Consider the following 23050-nt stretch of genomic DNA (forward strand, 5'->3'; position numbering starts at 1 on the left):
AAGATTTGTGGAAACACAGACAAACCTAATCTTTGACATTGTCTCTGGCTGTTTCTGTACTACAATGGAGTAGCTGAGTTGAGAGCTGAATAGCTGTATGGATACCCTATGGCTTGCAAAGCCTAAAATACTTACTATCTATCTGGCCCTTTATAGGAAAAGTTTGTTTGCATTCTGGTTGCTTCTAGTAATCTTGATTCAAGAAGAGGGGATGACCAATGTTTAAATGTATTTTCATGTACTAGTATCAGAAGCTACAGCAAAGGTTCTCAAATTTTTTGGTCTCAGACTCTGTTACACTCTTAAAAATCAATGAGGACCCCAAAGGGTTTTTTTTCATGTGGACTATATCTACTGATATTTACTGCATTAGAAAATTTAAACAAAATTTTAAAATATTAATTCATTAAAAAATAGCAATAAGAACCATCATAAATTAATATAAATAACATAGTTCAATAAAAAATAACTATTTTCTAAAACAACAACAAAAACTAGTTGAGAAGAATGGCATTAAAGTTTATACAAATCTCTTTATTATCCGGCTGAATAGAAGATAGTTGGGTTCTCAAATCTGCTTCTGCTTTCAACCTCTTGCCTTAGCTTTTCATTGAAGTATATAAAAAGTGTCCGGCCTCACTTGATACGCAGTTAAAAAAGGAGTATTTTAACAGCCATTTCAACTAATTATGAATATTCTTTCACACTACATAAAAGTTTGAGAAGGGATAGTTTCTTAGAGGTGAGTTACAGTGTGGAATCTGAAATCACACAACAAACTTTTTGTACTGTTACGTTAAAGTCCACTGGTCTATCTTACACTTAGAATGGCTCTTTCACTCACACATGATTTTCTAGCATCATGCACTGGTCATTTGGAAAACAAGAGTTTACTGATTTCACAATACTTAAAAAAAACCAAAAAACTCATTCATTAATATAACCACCAATCTCATCAGAAGAGTCTTTAAGCAGTGGGAAGCTGTAAGCTTATGATGATGGTAGACAGGAGTTTTTCAAAATTCTAATTTTCACTTGAAGTTTCAAATTTTATCAGTGGCAATAAATGCTGTCAGTTGTTTTCTTGGAAGTGATGGTTTCACTTCATTCATTTTTGAGAAAATGTCTGCCAGATAGCCAAGTCTAAGTAACTATGGTTTGTTAGTTCATGGTGTTCCATGAAAAAAATTGGATAATTCAGTTTGTGACTCAAACAATTGCATAAGCGGTTTTCCTTAAGGCAAACTTCATACTTAGGTTTAGAGCAAAAGTGCTTTATGTCCACCTCCTATTTTCTCATACAGAATCTTAAAAAGATGCGTACTAAGGGTTGGGTTTAATAAAATTGATTTTTTTTTTTTTTTACTGTTTCATCAATGACATTCTTACATGAAACCCTACACCCTCCACCTTTATTTTTAAACTCCAAATAGGTGGCTATGTAAGAGTACAATGACTACTATTGCCTTGATTCATACAACTGCAACAGTAGTTTTACTCAACATTTTTTTAGTACTATTAGCATAAATGTAGTGTTATTATGAAAATAGTTTTGACCTTGTGGACCGTGAGGAGGTCACAGACCACACTTTGAGAACCACTATGCTTTAGAAATGTTTGCTTTGTAACTGAGGTAACAGTAATTATAACTGAAATAAGTTAGCTAGAGCATGGGGTTAAACCATGCCCCTTTCCAAGATAAGTAAATAATACATAAGCCTAATCAAACATAGCAATTTTATTTATATATGGCTCTAATACCAGCATAAAAGCATTTCCATTGCATGTCCTTCCTGATTTTCCACATTGCATTATCTCTCTTGCCAGGTTTAAGTGTCTGAACTCAAAGACACAAGCAATGGTGAATTACTCGTACTCCAACATTTTTCTAATTCTTGGCTCTGAGGCTATTAAGAGTGCTTTGAGTGTAGTCAACTCAGCGCAAAACACGACTTTTATTCATTCTTCTCTCTTGACTCTAGAAGAGATGAGTCGACAAATGTCTGGTTCTTTCACATTCTTTCCTTTCTAGATCAATGCCGCCACCTGAACCCTATTTTACACCTTATCTAATGCAACAGTCTACTGATCAAGCTCTCAACCTCTTTATCTTTCCATGTTCTAATTCAATAACAACAACAAATAATAATCTTAATCATGTTACATCCTGCTCAAAACTCTTCAATGGGAAAAGGAGAAAAAAATGTCACCACCACTATCACACTTACCTTCTCTATTTGTAATTGCAGGGGAAAGACTACAGAATCTAATAACTTATCATAGATGCCTACCTACCAGCTTGAAATACTCGATGCAGGCCAGGAGGCTCTAGCCACATGACCATTTCTTCTGGAAGTGCTTCCACTTGTAGCTTAAGGGAACTGCCCTGATCACCGATCTGATCCTTACTCTTAAGACTTTGATATAAAAAAAAACCGCTCTTCCTGAAAGCAAGTTTAGCAACTCTGTTCTATAAGATAAAGCCCAAAGGCCAGACAGTTTTTCAAAGTTCTCCATTAAGGCCCCAACCTATCATTATAATCCTTCTGCCACTATTCTCTTCAAGAATAATTTTCCACTCCAAACACTGACCCCCAGAACCCTGCTTCTCACAACTTGATGACCCCGCATGCATTGTCCTCCTGACCAGGAATGTGTTCCTCCTCCTCTACATCTGACCCATGAAGGTCCAGCTTAAGCCCCAGCTATTTATAACATGCCAGCCTGCAGGGATCACTGTCTCTCCTCTGAGCTCATATGTCATTTACAGCTGTTATTACTCATTTGGTATTACATGATGTGTTACATTAAATTGGTTTTTGCCCCCAAATAACAGCTTGAGGGAAAGGATTAGGAACTACATTAGCCTTTTTTTTCCCCAGAAGCAATCTGAACCCTGTCCTTCTGGGTTTTAAGGAAGCTTCATTACATAGGCATGATTGATTAGGTCACTGGCCATTGGTGTTTGAACTCAAACTCTAGCCCGTCTCTCCTCCCCAGAGGTCTGGTGGGGGTGAGGCTGCAAGTTCCAACCCTCTAGTCACCTGGCTGGTTCCCCTGGCAACCAGGCCCCATCCACAGGGGATTCCCAAAAGTTACCTCATTAACATAAACTCAGTAATGGTGGAAAGGGACTTGTTATGAATAACAAAAGATACCTTTCTCATTCTTAACACTCAGGAAATTCAAAAGATTTTAGTTGCTCTGTGTCCAAAATGGAATGAAGACTAAGTATATAATTCATATTATAAATCACAATTATCACAGTGCCTATGTAAAAGATATACTATTTTTTAAATAGGAAAGTGGTCTGAATACTTACCTGGGTGCAAAATAGAATCATAAGCACAAAGAGGATTAGTGAGTAGCCCAGAGTGGCAGAGATAGATAGCTATATGTTAATACTTTGTTCTCCTCCTTCCAAAGGGTAGAGTGGTCATTGGGAGGCAGCCGCCCAGCCAGAAACTACAGTTCCCACAATGGATGTGAACAGAAATGATGTCTGTGACTTCCAGGCCAGGGTTTTTAAGAAGCAGGTATGCCTTCTCTACTCTCTGTCTCTAGATGCAGAGGAGGCCAGAAGGATGACAGTAGCAACAAGACAGAAGATGCCTAGGCCCACGGATCAACCACATGGAGAACAGCTGTCTGCTGTTCAGCAACACTTGCATTGGACTATTACATGGGTGATAAGTGTCTAGTGTATTAAGCCACTGAAATGTTGATGCTTATTTGTTATAGCAGCTAGTATTAAATCTACCAATACACTGAGGGTAATCTAACTAGTTAGTGACAGAGCTGAGACCAGAATCCATGTTTTCCAACTCTTCTTCTTACAGTACATCAAACTGTCTTCAGATATATATTTATATTTCTAAATTATCTCTGTGGTATTTAGGCAATTTGTTCCCACTTGATTTGTTCTCAGATAAATGCTATTAATCTCCAACAAAGCCTATCTGCACTTACCATTTACAATCATTTTCAAACAAGCAGAACATGGTTTTCTGGAAAAATAAAGATCACAGTTTTTCAACCTTGACCCATGTTTTATCAGAGCGATTTTCCCAGCATGTAAATCTTCACTTGAACAGTGGAGACCAACAATTTTCATGTTTTTCACCACCACAAGACCAGTTCTCTTCACCTACATTAAGATACAAAATAATAATTTATTTTATAATTTATGTGATTAGTTATAATATCTAATGATTGTATCATGGATTATACTTGATTTATTAATAAAATGAAAGTTTTGTTTAGTTCTTCATCTGAACACAGTTTGAACAAAAGCACATTTCTCATTAGGTCCAAAATTTTTTCTGAAAGTGTAATGTTGACTTTCTACCAGAAATTTTCTAAATCTAGGCTTTATTAACCAAGCAATTATGCATTTAATTATCATAAATTTACCCTAGTAAAAAATGAATACTTTTTTTTTTTTTTTTTTGAGGAGGCTTCTTAGAGGAGGTGACATTTAATTTGAGGTCTGAATGATAGCTAGGAGCTGGCTTGCCGAAGGTGTGGCTGTCAGGAGCAAGGGGCACAAGCTTGTGCAAAACCAGGAGGTGGAGGCTGGGAAGGGATGGCAGATACCTCTCTTTCAGACAGGAAACACTATTTTTTTTTTTAAACGTTTCTTTAATTAATTAATTTATTTATATATATATATTTTTTGGCTGTGTTGGGTCTTCATTTCTGTGCGAGGGCTTTATCCAGTTGTGGCGAGCGGGGGCCACTCTTCATCGCGGTGCGCGGGCCTCTCTCTGTCGCGGCCTCTCCCGTTGCGGAGCACAGGCTCCAGACGCGCAGGCTCAGTAGTTGTGGCTCACGGGCTTAGTTGCTCCGCGGCATGTGGGATCTTCCCAGACCAGGGCTCGAACCCGTGTCCCCCGCATTGGCAGGCAGACTCTCAACCACTGCGCCACCAGGGAAGCCCCAGGAAACACTACTGAGTTGAGCTCATGACACCTACTTTCTAAGCATCTTGCTTCCAAAGACAGTTGTGCTCCCTGCTAGCTGTCTGACTTTGGTTGTCATTTTCCTCACCTATAAATGAAGGGGTTGGGGAACTTCCCTGGCGGTCCAGTGGTTAAGACTCTGCACTTCCACTGCAGGGGGCTCGAGTTCGATCCCTGATCAAGATTAAGATCCCGCAGGCTGTGCGGCGCAGCCCTACTGCTCTCCGCCTGGGCACCCCTTCCCAGTAAAGTCTCTTGCTTTGTCAGCACATATGTCTCCTCGGGCAATTCATTTCTGAGTGTTAGACAAGAGCCCACTCTCGGTCCCTGGAAGGGGTCCCACTTCCTGTGTGATCAGAACTTAATGAAGCTCAGGTCCTTGATGTCTCATGGCAGAAAGAATTCAGTGAGAGACACAGTGATAGGTAAGAAGTAGATTTATTTAGAAACACACTCCACAGACAGAGTGTGGGCCATCTCAGAAGGTGAGAGCGGCCCAAAAATGAATACATTTTAACCTAGTAAAGGGCAATAATGAAGTCGATTTGACTTGTTTCTTAATCTAGTCTAAGACTACTTAGTATTAAGTTTCTAGATAATAAGGAAAAACTTGGAAAACCCTGTGATTTTACACATGGATAAGTGAAGCCCAGAGTTTACATGATTTTCTGAAAGACCCATAGATGGTAAAAGGCAGAACTAAATCAGAGGTCATATTAAGTTTTCAAAAAAATTTTTTTTATTTAAGTATAGTTGATTTACAATGTTGTGTTAATTACTGCTGTAAAGCAAAGTGGTTCAGCTATACATATATATACATTCTTTTTTTTTTTAATATTCTTTTCCATTATGGTTTATGATAGGATATTGAATATAGTTCTCTGTGATATACAGGGACCTTGTTGTTTATCCATCCTATATACAATAGCTTACGTCTACTAAATTTTAAAATATTTTAAATACTGATTAAAATAAAGATAATTCTCAACTTCTTTCTAAAAATTGACTCTAACAATTTTTAGGACTATGGCAGTCTGGACTAATGTGGTAGGACCCACCTCCTACAAATATATAGATTATTTATAATTTTAAAAATGTTTTAAAATGCATAGTCAAGCTCAGAAGAAAGGAAGACATAATCCTCAGGTGTTAGAAAGGAAGAGAGAACTCAAAGCAAAAGCAGTGAACTGCAGCTATCTCAGCAGCGTCCCACCCACAGTCAGGGACTGGGCTGACTTTGCTTTAAGCCCCAGAGGCCGAGCACTGGCTGGAGTTCTAAAGAGTGGTAACTTTAAACCTAAAGTATCCTGACTTACACAGATACTCATCATATAAGCTGCTGTAACAATATTAATATCAGATAAAATAGACTAAGGTTAAAAATCAGTTCTAGGGCTTCCCTGGTGGCGCAGTGGTTGAGAATCTGCCTGCCAATGCAGGGCACACGGGTTCGAGCCCTGGTCTGGGAAGATCCCTCATACCGCGGAGCAACTAGGCCCGTGAGCCACAGCTACTGAGCCTGCGCGTCTGGAGCCTGTGCTCCGCAACAAGAGAGGCCGCGATAGTGAGAGGCCCGCGCACCGCGATGAAGAGTGGCCCCCGCTTGCCGCAACTAGAGAAAGCCCTCGCACAGAAACGAAGACCCAACACAGCCATAAATAAATAAATAAATAAATAAATAAATAAATAAAGAATTAAAAATCAGTTCTACATAAGCCGCACAACAGTCTATGCTGTTTTCACAGCAAAAGATCCTGAAGTAAGGAATGTAAACCTAATCCTTGGGTTCATAAGGGATTTTACAATATGAGGGGAACTTGGGCTGAGAACAGAGCGTCCATTATTCCCTACTCCCTTTCAAAGGGATTTTACTCTACAGTTATTCCCAATAGGACACATCTGAAATCACTTTAAAGATCAGACCAAAGCTGTATTTACTAAAATAGTCAAGTTTCGGTTTCAATTATGAGTATAAATTTTTGAAACTATGGAGAATGATACTTTGTGAAATGTGAAGGAACAGAGAAGATTTCATAGAATTCCCTTTCAGAGGTAATCAACCATCTCCTAAACATTCTGGACATTTAAAAGGAATACAAAAATCTTTCCCTTACAAAATATATGTCCAAAACCATAGATTAAATATGAAAGACCTGTCTATACTGGCTTTTAAAATAAGCCTTAAATTTACCTTGACTCCTTTCCCCTCCCTATCCCAAAATTTCGTAAGAGCTTTACGTTCCTCAAACATAAAGAATATGTTAGTATCTACTTCTAGATACTTCCAGCAAGCTTTTAAAAAAATTATCACTGATGAGGCCTTATCAAAAGATCTCAGTAGACTAGAGCTCATTTTATTTAAATGAACCAATTGTGACCAATGGAAATGGCTGCAATTAAATGATTTTAGCTTTAGATTTTCTAAGCAGTTATGCAGACAGAAATAAAGCCAGAAACCCTGACCACAAAAGACTTTAAAAAAAATTATTCCTAAAAAATAGGAAACATACTCATCAATTTATTTTTTTATTGGAACAATCTTTTAGGCCAAGTTTATCACTTTTTTGTCTAGAGTCCTTTTCACTTCAGAAAATATATACATTTTTTTTCCATTTTGTTTCTAGTTAAGGCCAAAATATCAAGTTTGAGACCAAGATTTTTCCATCCCAAACTGAAAACAAAACCAAACCAATAAAAGCCTAAGTTGCATTCATTTCGATACTTCCACTTACTCCAACTCCCAGAAGACTGAATCTTTGCAGTGAATCACTGTTCTGGATTCTGATTTTGCTTCACTTCACTAACACCTTGGCAAGTGTCTATGTAATCCTAGTCACAGAGTTTTACATTAAAACATAGGCAAAAGAGGACAGTCTGGTTTGTAAATGAACTAGTACATTTACTTAAATGGCAATTCACAACTCTTTTTCCCTTTTGCCTTTCTTATAATTAAAAACATCTAACTATTCTAAAATAAATTATTTCTATATTCTTGTTGGGCATTTTAGGGACTCACTCTCAGAAATAATCAGGAAATCTCCAGGAATGTACATCAGAATCATCAAGGTAACTTTTTTCAAAATATACATGTCTCCACTTCACACCCAATGAATCAGAATCTCTCTGGAAAACTCAAAAGATTAAAATAGCAAGGAAATACTATGCAATATTAAAAAGAACAAGGTTCATCTTGCCAGGTTTGGGCTTTGATTTTACCCTACTTACAAGCTAGTAAGTTAGCCTGTTACTGTTTCATGGATGCTAGCAGAAGACATGAAACTCCTGGGTCAGAAACAAAGGACTTTATGGTTCACAGCACAGCAAGCCGTGTGAGCATCATGTTTGTGATGGTGCCCTTGCCCACAAGTCCCACAAGGGGTCATGCAGATGGGTCCATATGGAGTCCTGGACATGAAGCGGGTTGTGTTACAGGAGAGGAACACTGAGCTCGGGAATCTGTTGTGTTTTATTGCAAATAGTGAGCAAACCTGCTCTATGTCCCAGAGGGAGACATTATCTCAACCCTCAGGGTTGCTTGTGGCAAACACAACTCTTGAGAAATGGCCTAGGTAAAGAACAGTTAGGGCCTTGCATTCTTGGCAAGACCGGCAGGATGTGTTGGGAGTTTGAAAGAACATGAAGAGTGTTTCTCAACACATCTATATAAACTAATATGGGAAGGTGAGAAGAGTTAAATTTGAAAAATTTTAAGAAAGAGCAAGATGTAGGAACATATTACAGAATACATAATCCCATCTGTTCTCCCTCACCACCCCCAACCTTTGGAGAGACATGTATAGTCTTGTAAATGTATAATTTTTAGAAGAGGATACAAAAACTCTCTTGGAAGTGGGAATGGGGAACTTGAGTATAAAAGAGACTTTTATTCTACTTTATACCATTCCTTTTGCTTTGTTATTATGAGCCTATATCTTTTTTTTAAATCATAAAAATTCACCTGTTTTTTGTCAGTAGATACTCTGGCCATCTCTTCATTATCTCCTAAGGGTCCATGCTTGCCTTCCTCCCTTTCCTAATTAAACGCAGATTAAGGGGGGAAAAAAAGATTAGTACATAAGATGCGATTAATTCAATATTTCCTATTTAAAGACTGGTTTCTTTGGCTGTGGCCATTTATTTTTTTCCTCGATGAAACTCTGTATTGACTTCCTGCTTTGTTCAGGTTCAAGTTCAGACTACTCAACCTAGAAAATAAGGCTTTTATAATCTGGCCCCTGAATACTTTTCCAAAATACAGAAGAACTGAAAATAAAATTCTGTAGTTTAAGGTTTCAGAGTTGGGGCAGTTTTGAGCAATGGAAAAGTCCTAGTGTGGCCATGGCTAAGAAGGACTAAAGGGGAATAGAGGTAAATTACCTGGCATTGGGAAGGTGAAGAACTATGTAGCAAGGATATGAACTGGATTGTGGTAGGCAGAATAATGGTCCCCCAAAGACCTCCCGGCCCCAATCCCTGGAGCCTGTGGCTATGTTATATTACATGGCAAGGTTGCATACGGAATTAAAGTTGCTAATCATCTTGAGATGGGGAGGTTGTCCTGGATTATTTGGGCAATGTAATCACATTACCAATGTAACCACAAGGGTCCTATAAGTGAAAGAGGGAGGCAGGAGAGTCAGTGCTAGAAGGATGCAACATGAAAAAGCCTCATCCCGCCATTGCTGGCATTGAAAGTGGAAGAAGAGGTTCACAAGCTAAGCAATGTGGGCAGCTTCTAGAAGTTGGAAAAGGCAAGGAAACAGATTCTCCCTCAGAGTCTATAGAAGGAATGCAGCCCTGGCAACGTTTTGATTTTAGTCTAGTGAGACCCATTTTGGACTTCTGACCTATAGAACTGTAAGAATATACATTTGTGTTGTTTTAAGCCATGAACTTTGTTGACACTAATATAGGAATGTCCATAAGTCTCCTCTAAAAGTAAAACTTCAAGTAGAAAGTTTTGAACCAGGGGATAAATTCATTCATCCATCCATCCATCCATGCAACCAGTTTTTGAACACAAATTTTCTTAGCAGATTTATTTTTCATTTATTAATTCAACAAATATTTATTGAACCCTTTCTATGTGCCAGCCATAAACCCAGCTGCTCAGGATGCAGCTCTTATAGAGCTTATGATTTACGCACACAGGAAAGTGATTATGAGGTAAGTAGATGACAGAGTGAAATAGCAGAATTCTGTGAGCCCCAAAGTAGGTGGGATATGCAATAAATCGAAGAAAGTTTGAAAGTGGGAATGACAAACTCGGTGTATGTTGACCTCTTAGTTTTCTGAAACAAGGGCTGGATGCTAGAAAAGGAGTAACCTCTAAGAAATTTACAAGAAAAGCCATGTCCTGGGAATGAGGTTTCTGTTCAAGCAGAACAGGAAGTGGAGGAAGTAATTATGTTGGTAATGTAATTATGGGGGTGTGGATGGTAGTAGTGGTGATGCTGATTATATGTATGATAATAATACCCAACATTTACTGAGTGTTGGCCATGTATCAGGCCCTAAATTACCTCATGTAATCTTTACAACTTTACAAAAGTAGCTATGATTATTCCCATTTTGCAGATGAAGTAATTGTGGATAGAGATTAAATATCTCAACCATAGTTACATAACTAATAAATGGGTAAGCAAGGATCTGAGCCCTAAATCCATTGTCTTCACTGTTATCCTATATTACTTCTGTTCTGGAAAAGTATGTGAGGTCTTTTAGCATAAAGATAAGGTACAACACCAGAGGACACAATGGGAAGAGCTGGGAGAGAAAGACAAATATGTGATGTGCAGAGAAATATGAGGGAACAATGCAGTTATTCTAATTCTTACTAAAGTAACATTCAGGCAATTTAGGTAAGTCTTACTTAACTGAAATTTAAAACTATAAACCAGTAGGAGAGAGAACTATTTTTAAATGACAGCCGTGTTCAACAGTACTCGATTTCTATTTCAAAACTTTTAAGTACTTATGGTTTTTTTCCTCAGAAGTCTCATAAATAGTTTCTCTCCTACTCATTTATCTAGTTTTAGACTGGATTATTAAAAATTCTTACTCTTTATACTCAATATATAACTTGCTGAACAATCCTCAAGGCACACTCATACACTGTAAATATTTGACAACATAGAAAACTCAGATAGTAGTTATATTCTGAAGTGGCTGTAGTTAATAATTCCATAAGGCTGGTAAAAATGACAGACAATTTAAATGTCCAATAATAAGGGAATAAACATGTTACACTGCTACAATGGACTGTTATGCAATCGTTAAGAGGACAATAAAATGATAATAAAAACCATAAAATTCCTAGAAGAAAACAGGTGGTAAGTTCCTTGACATAGATTTTGGCAATTTTTTGAATCTGACACCAAGAGCAAAAGCAACAAAGGCAAAAATAAACAACTGGGAATACAACAAACTAAAAAGCTTCTGCACAGCAAAAGAAGCCATCAAGAAAACGAAAAGGCAACCTACTGAATGGGAGAAAATATTTGCAAATCACATACCTGACAAAAGGCTAATATCCCAAATATATAAAGAACTCATACAACTCAACAGCAAAAAACCAACAAATCCAATTAAAAAACGGGCAGAAGATCTGAATAGACATTTTTCCAAAGAAGATATACAGATGGCCAACAGGTACACAAAAAGATACTCTACATCATTAATCATCAGGGAAATGCAAATCAGAACCACAATGAGATACCACCTCACACCTGTCAGAATGGCTATTATCAAAAAGACTAGAAGTAACAAGTGTTGGGGTTAGGGTGTGCTGAAAAGGGAGCTGTCAGGCACTGTTGGTGAGAGTGTAAGTTGGTGCAGCCACTATGGAGAACAGTATGGAGGGTCCTCTAAAAATTAAAAGTAGAACTACAATATGATCCACCAATTTCACTTCTGGGTATTTATCCAAAGAAGATGAAAACACTGACTTGAAGAGATATATGCACTCCCAATGTTCACTGAAGCATCATTTACTTACAAAAGCCAAAATATGAAAACAACCTAAGTGTCCATCAACAGATGGATGGATAAAGAAATTGTGGCATATATATACATACACACACAGTGGAATATTATCTAGCCATAAAACAATGAAATCTTGCCATCTGGAACAACACAAAGGGATCTCAAGAGCATTATGCTAAGTGAAGTAAGTCAAACAGAGAAAGACAAATACCATATGATCTCTCTTATATGTGGGATCTAAAAACAAACAGGGCTTCCCTGGTGGCACAGTGGTTGAGAATCTGCCTGCCAATGCAGGGCACACGGGTTCGAGCCCTGGTCTGGGAAGATCCCACATGCCGCGGAGCAACTGGGCCCGTGAGCCACGATTACTAAGCCTGCGCGTCTGGAGCCTGTGCTCCGCAACAAGAGAGGCCGCGATAGTGAGAGGCCCGCGCACCGTGATGAAGAGTGGCCCCCGCTTGCCGCAACTGGAGAAAGCCCTCGCACAGAAACGAAGACCCAACACAGCCAAAAATAAATAAATAAATAATCCTTCCCTCTACTTTAAAAAATAAATAAATAAAATAAAATAAAAATAACAAACACATAAAGTACATAGTATATGCCAAGCACTAAGACCTTTACAAATATTAAGTCATTCATTTTTCAATAAAAGTTCCATGTAATATGTACCAGTAACATTCCATTTTACAGATGAGGAAGATGACACAGAAAAAGGTAAAGTAACTCACGCAAGGTTACACAACTAGTAAGAGATGGAGCTAGGATTTGAACCCAGGCAAGCTAACTGCGAAACCACTGGCTACTCCCAAAGCATTAGACTAAGTTGCCACTCCAGTGTTTATAATAGTATTACAGCATGAGGATTTTCCTATGTTAAGTGAAAAGGGCAGGATCCAGAATTAAATGATATCAAATGAGTAAAGGAAATAGAGAAAAAAGATTGAGAAACAACACAAAAATGATAGTAGCCTCTAGGTGGTGGAATTATGAGGGATTTTTTTTTTCTTCTGTCAATTTTATAAATAATAAACATGTATTACTTTCGTAACACATAAAAATATTTTATTTTTAAAAAGACAAAGGTTTGTAAAGTGTCAAAAGCAATGTTTCCAATACAAGTACGTGTGAAATTGCATCTTAGAGTTTCTGTGACTTAATTTGTATAGCAGAAGCAGGATAAATAATTTAAGTGAAACAAATTTATTACTTTAGCTTAAAGAACATTTTTCTTCTCTTAATAGGAAGAAGATCTTAATCAACTTTATGAACATCATGTGCAATTAATAGTGGAATTATTTATTTAATTTAATGTGCCTCTCTGCTGAAAAAGAACAGGATGTATTCTTGAGGTGTGTGAGTGTGTGTGTGTGTGTGTGTGTGTGTGTGTGTGTGAATGAATTAAAATGAGACCAAATCTTGATATTAAAAAAGGTTCTTCGGGCTTCCCTGGTGGCGCAGTGGTTGAGAGTCCGCCTGCCAGTGCAGGGGATGCGGGCTCGAGCCCTGGTCTGGGAAGATCCCACATGCCGCGGAGCAGCTGGGCCCGTGAGCCACAACTGCTGAGCCTGCGCGTCTGGAGCCTGTGCTCCGCAACAAGAGAGGCCGCGATGGTGAGAGGCCCGTGCACCGCGATGAAGAGTGGCCCCCTCTTGCCGCAACTAGAGAAAGCCCTTGCACAGAAACGAAGACCCAACACAACTAGAAATAAATAAAAAAAAAAAAAAAAAAAAAAAAGTTCTTCAAAATTGTTACTCAATTTGTAAAAAGCCCAGCCTTTAATTAATTTATTTTTAACTGAAATATACTTGACATATGACATTGCACAATATTAAGGTGTATAATATATTAATTTGATACATTTATATATTGTAATATGATTGCCATTGTAGCAATAATTAGCACCTCTAGGGACTTCGCTGGTGGTCCAGTGGGTAAGACTCCATGCTCTCAACGCAGGGGACCCAGGTTCAATCCCTGGTCAGGGAACTAGATCCCACATGCCGCAACTAAGAGTTCGCAAAAAAAAAAAAAAAAAAAAAAGAGTTCGCATGCCACAACCAGCAAGTCCACATGCCGCAACAAAGATCCCATGTGCCTCAACTAAGATCCGGCACAGCCAAAAAAAATAAATAATAAATAAAATAATAACAATAATAATAATTAGCACCTCTATCTCTTAGCATGTTTGATGATTATAATACAATATTGTTTTCTACATTCACTGCACTGTGCATTAGATCTCCAGGGCTTACTTACTACTCATAAGTTTGTACCCTTAAACAACATCTGTCCCTGTCCCCCCCGGCCCCAGCCCATGGTAACCACCATTTTACTCTCTCTGAGTTTGGCTTTTCTAGATTCTACATATAAGTGAGATCATACAGTAATTGTCTTTCTCTGTCTGACTTATCTCATTTAGCATAATGTGCTCAAGGTTCATTTACAGTGCTGCAAATGGCAGGATGTCCTTCCTTCCCGTGGTTGAATAACACTCCACTGCAAAGCCCAGCTTTTTAAATGCACTTTTAAAAGGCGTAAATCTCTGAACATTTGCTTCTAATCTGTCTCTTCAAGAGAAATTTCATCCGCAAAATACAAAACAAAACAAAACAAAAAAACAAAAAACAAAAACAGAAAACCCAACAGCTTAGAAGTCTTCTACTTTCATAAAATAATACTAAGCTGTTAATAACTAGAAAGAATAAAGGACTTCAAAATCCATGAAAAAAATGGAGAACTTTCTCAAAGCCATTAATAATATGTGGAGCCAGGGTGGGGGTTAGGGGAGTGGTTGAAAAATAGGGAATAAAAATGCATAATATTTTAAATAATGTTTTACTATTTATAAAACATTTTACATAGGTCTTGGGAGAAAACTACTCCAAGAGATATCATTTTATCATGAAAAGTGAATTCCCTATCTACACACAGACCTTACACCCTTCACAAAAATTAACTCAAAATGCGTCATAGACCTAAACGTAAAATACAAAACTATAACACTCCTAGAAGATAACCATAGGAGAAAACCTAGGTGATCTTGAGTATGGCGATGACTTTTTAATTACAACACCAAAGGCATGATGCATGAAAGAAATCAATGATAAGCTGGACTTCATTAAAATTTTAAAACTTCTCTGCAAAGGACAATGTCAGGAGAATGAGAAGACAAGTCACAGACTAGGAGAAAATATTCATAAAAGACACATCTGATAAAAGACTGTTCTCCAAAATATATAAAGAACTCTTAAAACTCAACAGTAAGAAAACAAACAACCTGATTAAAAAATGGGCCAAAGACCTTAACAGACACCTGACCAAAGAAAATACAGATGGCAGTCTGAGAGGGTAACTACGTATTCCACTTTTAGACTGGAAAGAGAAACTATCACAGCTATGAATTGCAAGTATCACACTAAACCATGAAGGTATTTTGCAAATTTGAAGCCTTGTTGAGTTTAAGTGTGACCGAAACTAGAGCAATAAAATAAAATTTTAGACCACCGCTTGTCTAAGGGGAAAAACTGTCCAAGGAAACAAATTATACCTGAGACTTTTGTCTTTGACTTTTGACTGCTGGGAAGAGCTCCATCCAGAGACTGAGCAGAGTGAAAAGGTTGACTTTAGAAAGCCTTGGTATTTCACCTGCAAAAGAGAGGGCAAACATTTTAACATTTTACTAATGATGAAAATAAGAACTAAGCTCAATGCCACTTGGGTGCTGCAGCCTTAGCTCAGCTGTTTTAGCAGGAGGCAGAGAAAAAGGATTCGTGTGCAAGAGAATCAAAGCACTTTCTTATCAGAAGACTGATTTCAACCTCCTTGCCGGCAACCTCTTCCAGCACTTTCCAAAGTTGGGCCCTCTTTCACCCAGCAGAAGAAAATAGTACAGCTGATACACGTAGCTATGGGAACAATCCAAAAAAAGTTATGAAAAGTCCTTGCATCTGAGATCATCGTGGAGCAACCTTTACTTTGCACTGTGACGAAGCGTTGCAACAAGGTCAGTGGTTAGAACCCAAAACTAAAAATACGGTGACCTTAAAAATAAAGCAGTTGAAATACAGGAAAGCGTCGCGTGCGGTTAATTTTGAAATCGAATAAAAAACACAGTTTGGGGAATTTGCAGGCTCGTCGATCCCAGCTCCAGGTGCTGGGAGGAAAAGTAAAGGGGAGTAGTGAGCGCAACTTCAAAAGCCAGTGCAGCCGGGCCAAGGGATTCCGGTGACCGAGGTGGGGACGCGCCCAGGGCAGGGATGGGACACCCAGGAGCAGAAACGCAGGCGAAGACGGCCAGGCAGGGAACCCAGAGTGAAACGGCGGGAGACGCACAGAGGAGAGCGAAAGGCGAGTGGCGGGACAAGGATTCGGGGCACTCACCGGTCATGCTGCCAGTCTGGGTGCTGACTGACCGTCCGGCCCCCTCGCTCTCCAGATTTTGCATCTGCCCTGCTTCTTTCATCGCCAGCCCAGCGGCCTCTGCTGCCCTGGAAACCTTTCGCTGTACTGCACGATCCTTTGCCCCAGCTACCCCACTTCTCGCCTCCTCCCAGCAACTGTACAGCAACAACCAACTCTGCGCGACCGAATGACGTAGGAGCCCGGCGGCCATTTCCCGGCGCCCTGTGTGACGTCACGGCGAGGCGTGGATGAGGCAATACAGGGCTGCTCCTCGGGCGCGACCGTGTAGGTAGGAAACACTACACAATAAATCATTTGACACTTGTATTTGACTGTGTTCGTAGGTTTTGCTGAAATCTGGTCGCTTGAGGATGTCTTGGCTCGAAGTCCCAAGTTGCGCAGACTCTCAGAGGGTGATGAGGGCTTCGCATACATGAGAGTTTTGGTCAGAGAGCGAAGGAGAATTGAAATGGAAACCTGCCCAGTCTGTCGTGGTCAAGGTCTTGGAGAATTTGGGAGACGAACGGGGTGGGAGCTGGGCGGTCCAGATTGTTGTTATCCTCTAAGATTGGCCAGTCCTGGGGAACTTAGTGCCAGGGACCACCACAGGAACGTTCTGCTTCTTATTAAACACATGAAGACGTTAAGAGGTAGAACTGTAGTTGTGGGAAAATTGAAGATAGGAGGAAGTGGCCCCTGGAAAATCTGAGAAGTACCTGACATTGTGGATTTGTGACCAGTGCAATTTATTGTTTTGTAAGTGTCCTAGGCATGACTCAAAATGAAGCCCCTCCCTCCACCAGTGACTCAGAGCCTGTTTTCCATCACCAACTTGCGCTATCACAACTTGAAATACTTAAAAATAGTGAGACACAAAAACTGCTCCGAGACTCTGAAAGCAAAAGCCAACATTATGAAAGTACATTATTTTGTAAAGGATTAAAGAGAGAATTTTCAGTGTTGATGGGTATGACTGTGGTTCATTAATTGTCACTGCTGTATAGTATTTCATTGTAGCTATATACCACAATTTATTTATCCATATTTGAGTCAAAAGACATTTGCACTATCTCCAGCTTTTTGCTATTGCAAGCAATGCTGCTTTAAACATTTTTATATATGTCTCCTTATGTTCATATGAAAGAGTTTCTTTAGGGACTACACTTAGGAGTAGAATTCTTGAGTTGTTGTTGTCAAGTTTCCCTGATAATGCTGAAAAGTTTCCCAGAGAGACTGGGCCAATTTACATAGCTGTATATCCCCACTAATTCTTGGTATTGTCAAACTTTTAATGTTTACCAATCTGGTTGGCATAAAATGATATCTTGTGGTTGTGATTCCCCCTGATTTCTACTTAGATAGATTGGCTATACATGTGTCCTCTCTATGAAATACCTGTTAACCATTTTTCTATTTGGTAGTTATTTCTTATTCATTTGTAAGCATTTTTTATACATCCCGGATATTCATTCTCAGTTGGGTATGTGTACGGTAAATATCTTTTCCCCATTTGTCACTTGCTTTTTCACTTAATGATGTTTTTCAGTGCATAGTTCTTTATTTTAATGTGCTAAATGTACAAATAATTTTCTTAAATGGGTTTTGTATCTTTGTATCTTTTTAAAAAGCATTTTCTACCCAAGGTTATAAAGTTTTTTTAATTTTTCTATGTCAGTTATACCTCCATTTTTAAAAAATAACTTTTATATTTCCTCTAAAAGCCATAAGTTTTTCCTTTTATATTTGTATCCTCATTCATCTAGAATTTATTTTTGTGTATGATGTGAGGTAGGGATCCAGTTTTTTTTCCACTTGGATAATCAGTTATCCCAGCACTATTTTCTCATTGATCTACAATGTCACCTCTGTCATGTATCAAATTTCCATATACACATGAGTCTGTTTCTGGGCTCTATATTGTATATCATTGGTTGATTACACCTCTGCCCCCTTACCCTCCCCCCCCACAAAAAACACTTTATTTTCTTCAGGAATATTTTGGTTATTCTCTCTTTTTTTTTTTAATGTTTTAAAAAATATTTGTTTATTAATTTAGGCTGTGCCGGGTCTTAGTTGCGGCCTGCAGGATCTTCGTTACAGCATGTGAGATCTTTAGTTGTGGCATTCAGGCTTCTTAGTTGTGGCATGCGGACTTCTTAGCTGTGGTGTGTGGACTCTTAGTTGCAGCATGCATGCAGGATCTAGTTCCCCAACCAGGGATTAAACCCGGGCCCCCTGCATTGGAAGTGTGGAGTCTTAACCACTGGACCACCAGGGAAGTCCTTCTTGGTTATTCTTGACCCTTTAATCTTCCATGTAAGTTTTAGAATCATAGTGTCACATTCCTCAAAAAGTTCCTCTGACGTGTTGATTGGAAGTGCATTGAATTTATAGATCAGTTTGAGATACAGAGGCTTCCCATCCCTGAACATGGTGATTCTGTGTTAACTTTGTATATTGGGTTTTTCAAAAGGTTTTAAAATTTTTCTCCACAAAGATTCTGCATATATTTTATGATTTAATCTTATTTTTTTGTTGCTATTATAAATAACATCTTTTTAAAAATTGTATTTGTATGTATTTGTGCCTAATATATAGAAATGCAAGTGATTTTTATATATTAATCTTATATTAAGCAATCTTGCTAAACTTTTATTAATTCTAATACTATTTATTTTTAGTTTCTTTTGTTTTCTAGACTGAACCTATATTATCTATAAATAATGAAAATTTTATTTGTATCTTTCTAATCTTCAAACCTTTTATATCATTTGCTTGTCTTACTGCACTCTAGAATCGCTAGGGAAATGTTGAGTAGAGATAAAGGCACAGGCATCTTTTCTTGTTCCTGATTTTAGAGGAAACTATTTCAATGTTAGACTTTAAAGTATGGTTTTTGCTGTAGGCTTTTGATAGCTGTCCTTTATCATATTATGCAAATTCACTTCTATTTCTTTTTTTTTAATCAGATGTTGAACTTTATTAAATGCTCATGGTAGATGCCTCTAATCAGCTTAAGAAAGGTCCTTTCTCTACTGTCTTGCTGAGAATTATTATCATGAATGGATGTTGAGTTTTATCAAATGCATTCTCTGCATCTAATAATATGATCCTATAGTTTTTCTCCCTTAATCAATTAATGTGGTGAATTGTACTAAAAGATTGCTTAATGTTAAACCAGCCTTGTGTTCCTTTGGTAGACCCATCTTGGTCATTATGGGTAATTTTTTTATTCATTGCTGGATTAAATTTGCTAATATCCTATTAAGATTTTTGAATCTGTGTTCATGAGTGAGCTTAGTGTGTAATTTACCATGGTCTCTTTGGTTTTGATGTCTTGATTAGGGCAACCTCTTAAATGAGTTGGGTAGTGTTTCCTATTTTTCTTTTCTCAGGAAGAAGTTGTGTAAGATTGGAATTATTTGTTCCTTGAATGTTTATTAAAATTCTCTTGGAAAAGCAATTTGAGCCTAGTGTCTTCTAAATGGAAAAATATTTCACTACTAATTCAATTTCTTTATTGGTTAAAGGACTACTCAGACTGTCTATTTCTTCTTGGTCAGTTTTTGGTAAGTTATATTTTTCTCAAAATTTGTACATATTACTAAATTACCCTCCAGTCATGGATCCTTTGCCTGTTACTTCACCTCTTGTCAGTACAAAGGGCTCCCATATCTTCTCCCCAGATTTGCAGTTTTCAACATTTTACAACATTTACACTATCTTTTATAATTCTTTCTCTCTCTCTTACCTTTGCACACCACTCCCCCTCATTCTTTTTTATGAATCATTTGAGAGCAGGTTAAAGACAGTATACTCAATTCCACCCTGCCCCCAAATAAGGACTCTAACTCATGCTAATTCATCCATCCAAAACAAGAAATCACCATCGATTGGACACTACTGTTCAACCCACAGGCCCTTTCAAATTTCAAAAAGTGTTTCAACATGTCATTTTCCTTTCTGGTTCAGCATCCCATCCAGAATCACTGAGTTTTGCATCTTGTTAGTTTCCTTCAGCCTGGAACATTTTCCTCAGTCTTTCCCTCTGTTTCACAACATTAACAGTTTTAAAGGGTACAAGCTTTTCATTCTGTAAGATTTCTGTCAGCTGGGGTCATTCTGAGGTTTCCTCACAACCAGACTCAGGTGGGAATGCTGCAGAAGATGCTGTGCGGTTTTCCATGGATGACCTCAGGAAGCAACTCTGTGTTAACTCATCCCACCCCTGTTGACGCCAACCTCAATCATCTGGCAAGTTAGTGCCTGTCAGTTTTCTACACCATAAAGTCATTATTTTCCCCTTTGTAATTTATAAGTATTTTGTGGGGAGATACTCCCAAAACTATGCCAATACCCTATATATGTTAAACCCGCACGCACCAACTTTGACATCTATTGGGGATTCCCACATGAATTAACTACCATCGTGACGGTTGTCCGATTGTGATTTTCTGTTTCCATCATTTCTTCTACATGTAGTAGTTGTCATTCTACTATAAGGAAGAGCTTTTCCCTCTTCCTCATTCATTCATTTATTCATGTATATCAGTATGGATTTGTGAATTCCTATTTCATTCAGTGGCTTGTAATCTGTTATTTATTTTAATTCTCAGATTGTCCCACATTTGGCTGATGAAATTCCCTACAAGTTGACTCCTTTATTCTTTTGATGTGACCCCATCATTCTTTGAGCATTTTCTTACATTCTGGTGCAACAAGATGCTCCAGGCTCATCATGTTCCTTCCCTGCCCCAGACCTGGAATCAACCATTCCCCCAAGTAGCCCTGGTTCCTCTTAGTGTTGGTTTTTTTTAAAAAATTTTTATTGAAATATAGTTGATTTGCAATGTTGTGTTAGTTTCAGGTGTACAGTAAAGTGATTCAGTTATATATTCTTCTGTTTTTTTTAACATTCTCTACCATTATAGGTTTTTACAAGATATCGAGTATAGTTCCCTGTGCTAAACAGTAGGTCCTTGTTGGTTATCTATTTCATATATAGTAGTATGTATATGTTAATCCCAAACCCCTAATTTATCCCTCCCCCTCCTCTTTCCCTTTTGGTAACCAAAAGTTTGTTTTCTATGTCTGTGGGTCTGTTTCTGTTTTATATATAAATTCATTTGTATCATTTTTTTTTAGGTTCCACATATAAGCCGTATTATATGATATTTGTTTTTCTCTGTCTGGCTTACTTCACTTAGTATGAAGTGAATCTCTAGGTCCATACATGTTGCAGCAAATGACATTATTTCATTCTTTGTTTATGGCTGAGTAATATTCCATTATATATATATATATATATATAGGTATATATATACATACCACACCTTCTTTATTCATTCATCTGTTGTTGGACATTTAGGTTGCTTCCATGTCTTGTAAACAGTGCTGCTGTGAACACTGGGGTGCAAATATCTTTTCAAATTATGGTTTTCTCCAGGTATATGCCCAGGAGTAGGATTGCAGGATCATGTGGTAGCTCTATTTTTAGTTTTTTAAGGAACATCCGTACTGCTCTCCATACTGGCTGTACCAATTTACATTCCCACCAGTGGTGTAGGAGAGTTCCTTTTTCTCCACACGCTCTCCAGCATTTATTATTTGTAGACTTTTTGATGATGGCCATTCTGACCGGTGATACCTAATTGTAGTTTTGATTTGCATTTCTCTAATAGTTAGTGATGTTGATCATGTTTTCCTGTGCCTTTTAGCCATCTGTATGTCTTTTTTGGAGATGTCTATTTAGATCTTCTGCCCATTTTTTGATCGGGTTGTTTGGTTTGTTTTTTTTTTTTTTTGATATTGATCTGTATGAGCTGTTTATATATTTTGGAGATTAATCCCTTGTTGGTTGCATCGTTTCCAAATATTTTCTCCCATTCTGTAGGTTGTCTTTTTATTTTGTTTATGGTTTCCTTTGCTATGCAAAAGCTTTTAAGTTTAATTAGGTCCTATTGGTTTATTTTTGTTTTTATTTCCATTACTCTAGGAGATGGATCCAAAAAGATATTGCTGTGATTTATGTCAAAGAGTGTTCTGCCTATGTTTTCTTCTAGGAGTTTTTTTTTTAATTAATTAATTTATTTGTTTTTATTTTTGGCTGTGTTGGGTCTTCATTACTGTGTGCAGGCTTTCTCTATTTGTGGCAAGCAGGAGCTACTCTTCATTGCAGTGTGTGGGCTTCTCATTGGCGTGGCTTCTCTTGTTACAGAGCACAGGCTGTAGGTGCGCGGGCTTCAGTAGTTGTGGCACACAGGCTCAGTAGTTGTGGCTCGCGGGCTCTAGAGTGCAGGCTCAGTAGCTGTGGCGCACGGGCTTAGTTGCTCCGTGGCATGTGGGATCCTCCCGGGCCAGGGCTTGAACCCATGTTCCCTGCATTGGCAGGCAGATTCTTAACCACTGCACCACCAGGGAAGCCCCTCTTCTAGGAATTTTATAGTATCTGGTTTTACAGTCAGGTCTTTAATGCATTTTGAGTTTGTTTTTGTGTATGGTATTAAAGAGTGTTCTAATTTCATTCTTTTACATGTAGCTGTCCAGTTTTCCCATTACCACTTACTGAAGAGACTGTCTTTTCTCCATTGTATATTCTTGTCCCGTTTGTCATAGATTCGTTGACCATAGGCGTGGGGGTTTATTTATGGGCTTTCTATCCTGTACCATTGATATATATTCCTGTTTTTGTGCCAGTA

The 23050-nt window shown here is 38.1% G+C and overlaps 1 protein-coding gene across 2 annotated transcripts in view; it reads right to left on the bottom strand.

Annotated features, from left to right (window-relative positions):
* CDADC1 (cytidine and dCMP deaminase domain containing 1) overlaps positions 1 to 17253 on the bottom strand; it is a 41169-nt gene extending 23916 nt beyond the window's left edge. Inside the window, exons 1-4 of one of the 2 annotated variants that reach the window (XM_036831687.1) lie at positions 16332 to 17253; positions 15499 to 15596; positions 8920 to 8994; positions 3970 to 4147 (exon numbers count right to left, since the gene is read on the bottom strand). In XM_036831687.1, coding sequence (XP_036687582.1) covers positions 3970 to 4147; positions 8920 to 8994; positions 15499 to 15596; positions 16332 to 16563 — 583 coding nt within the window. In that variant the 5' untranslated portion in view covers positions 16564 to 17253. The remainder of the gene's footprint in view (positions 1 to 3969; positions 4148 to 8919; positions 8995 to 15498; positions 15597 to 16331) is intronic. The other variant, XM_036831688.1, reaches the window with a different exon arrangement.
* Between the last annotated feature and the right edge of the window lie 5797 nt (positions 17254 to 23050).

The sequence above is a fragment of the Balaenoptera musculus genome, chromosome 18 (genome assembly GCF_009873245.2).
Source record: "Balaenoptera musculus isolate JJ_BM4_2016_0621 chromosome 18, mBalMus1.pri.v3, whole genome shotgun sequence".
Lineage (NCBI taxonomy): Eukaryota > Metazoa > Chordata > Mammalia > Artiodactyla > Balaenopteridae > Balaenoptera > Balaenoptera musculus.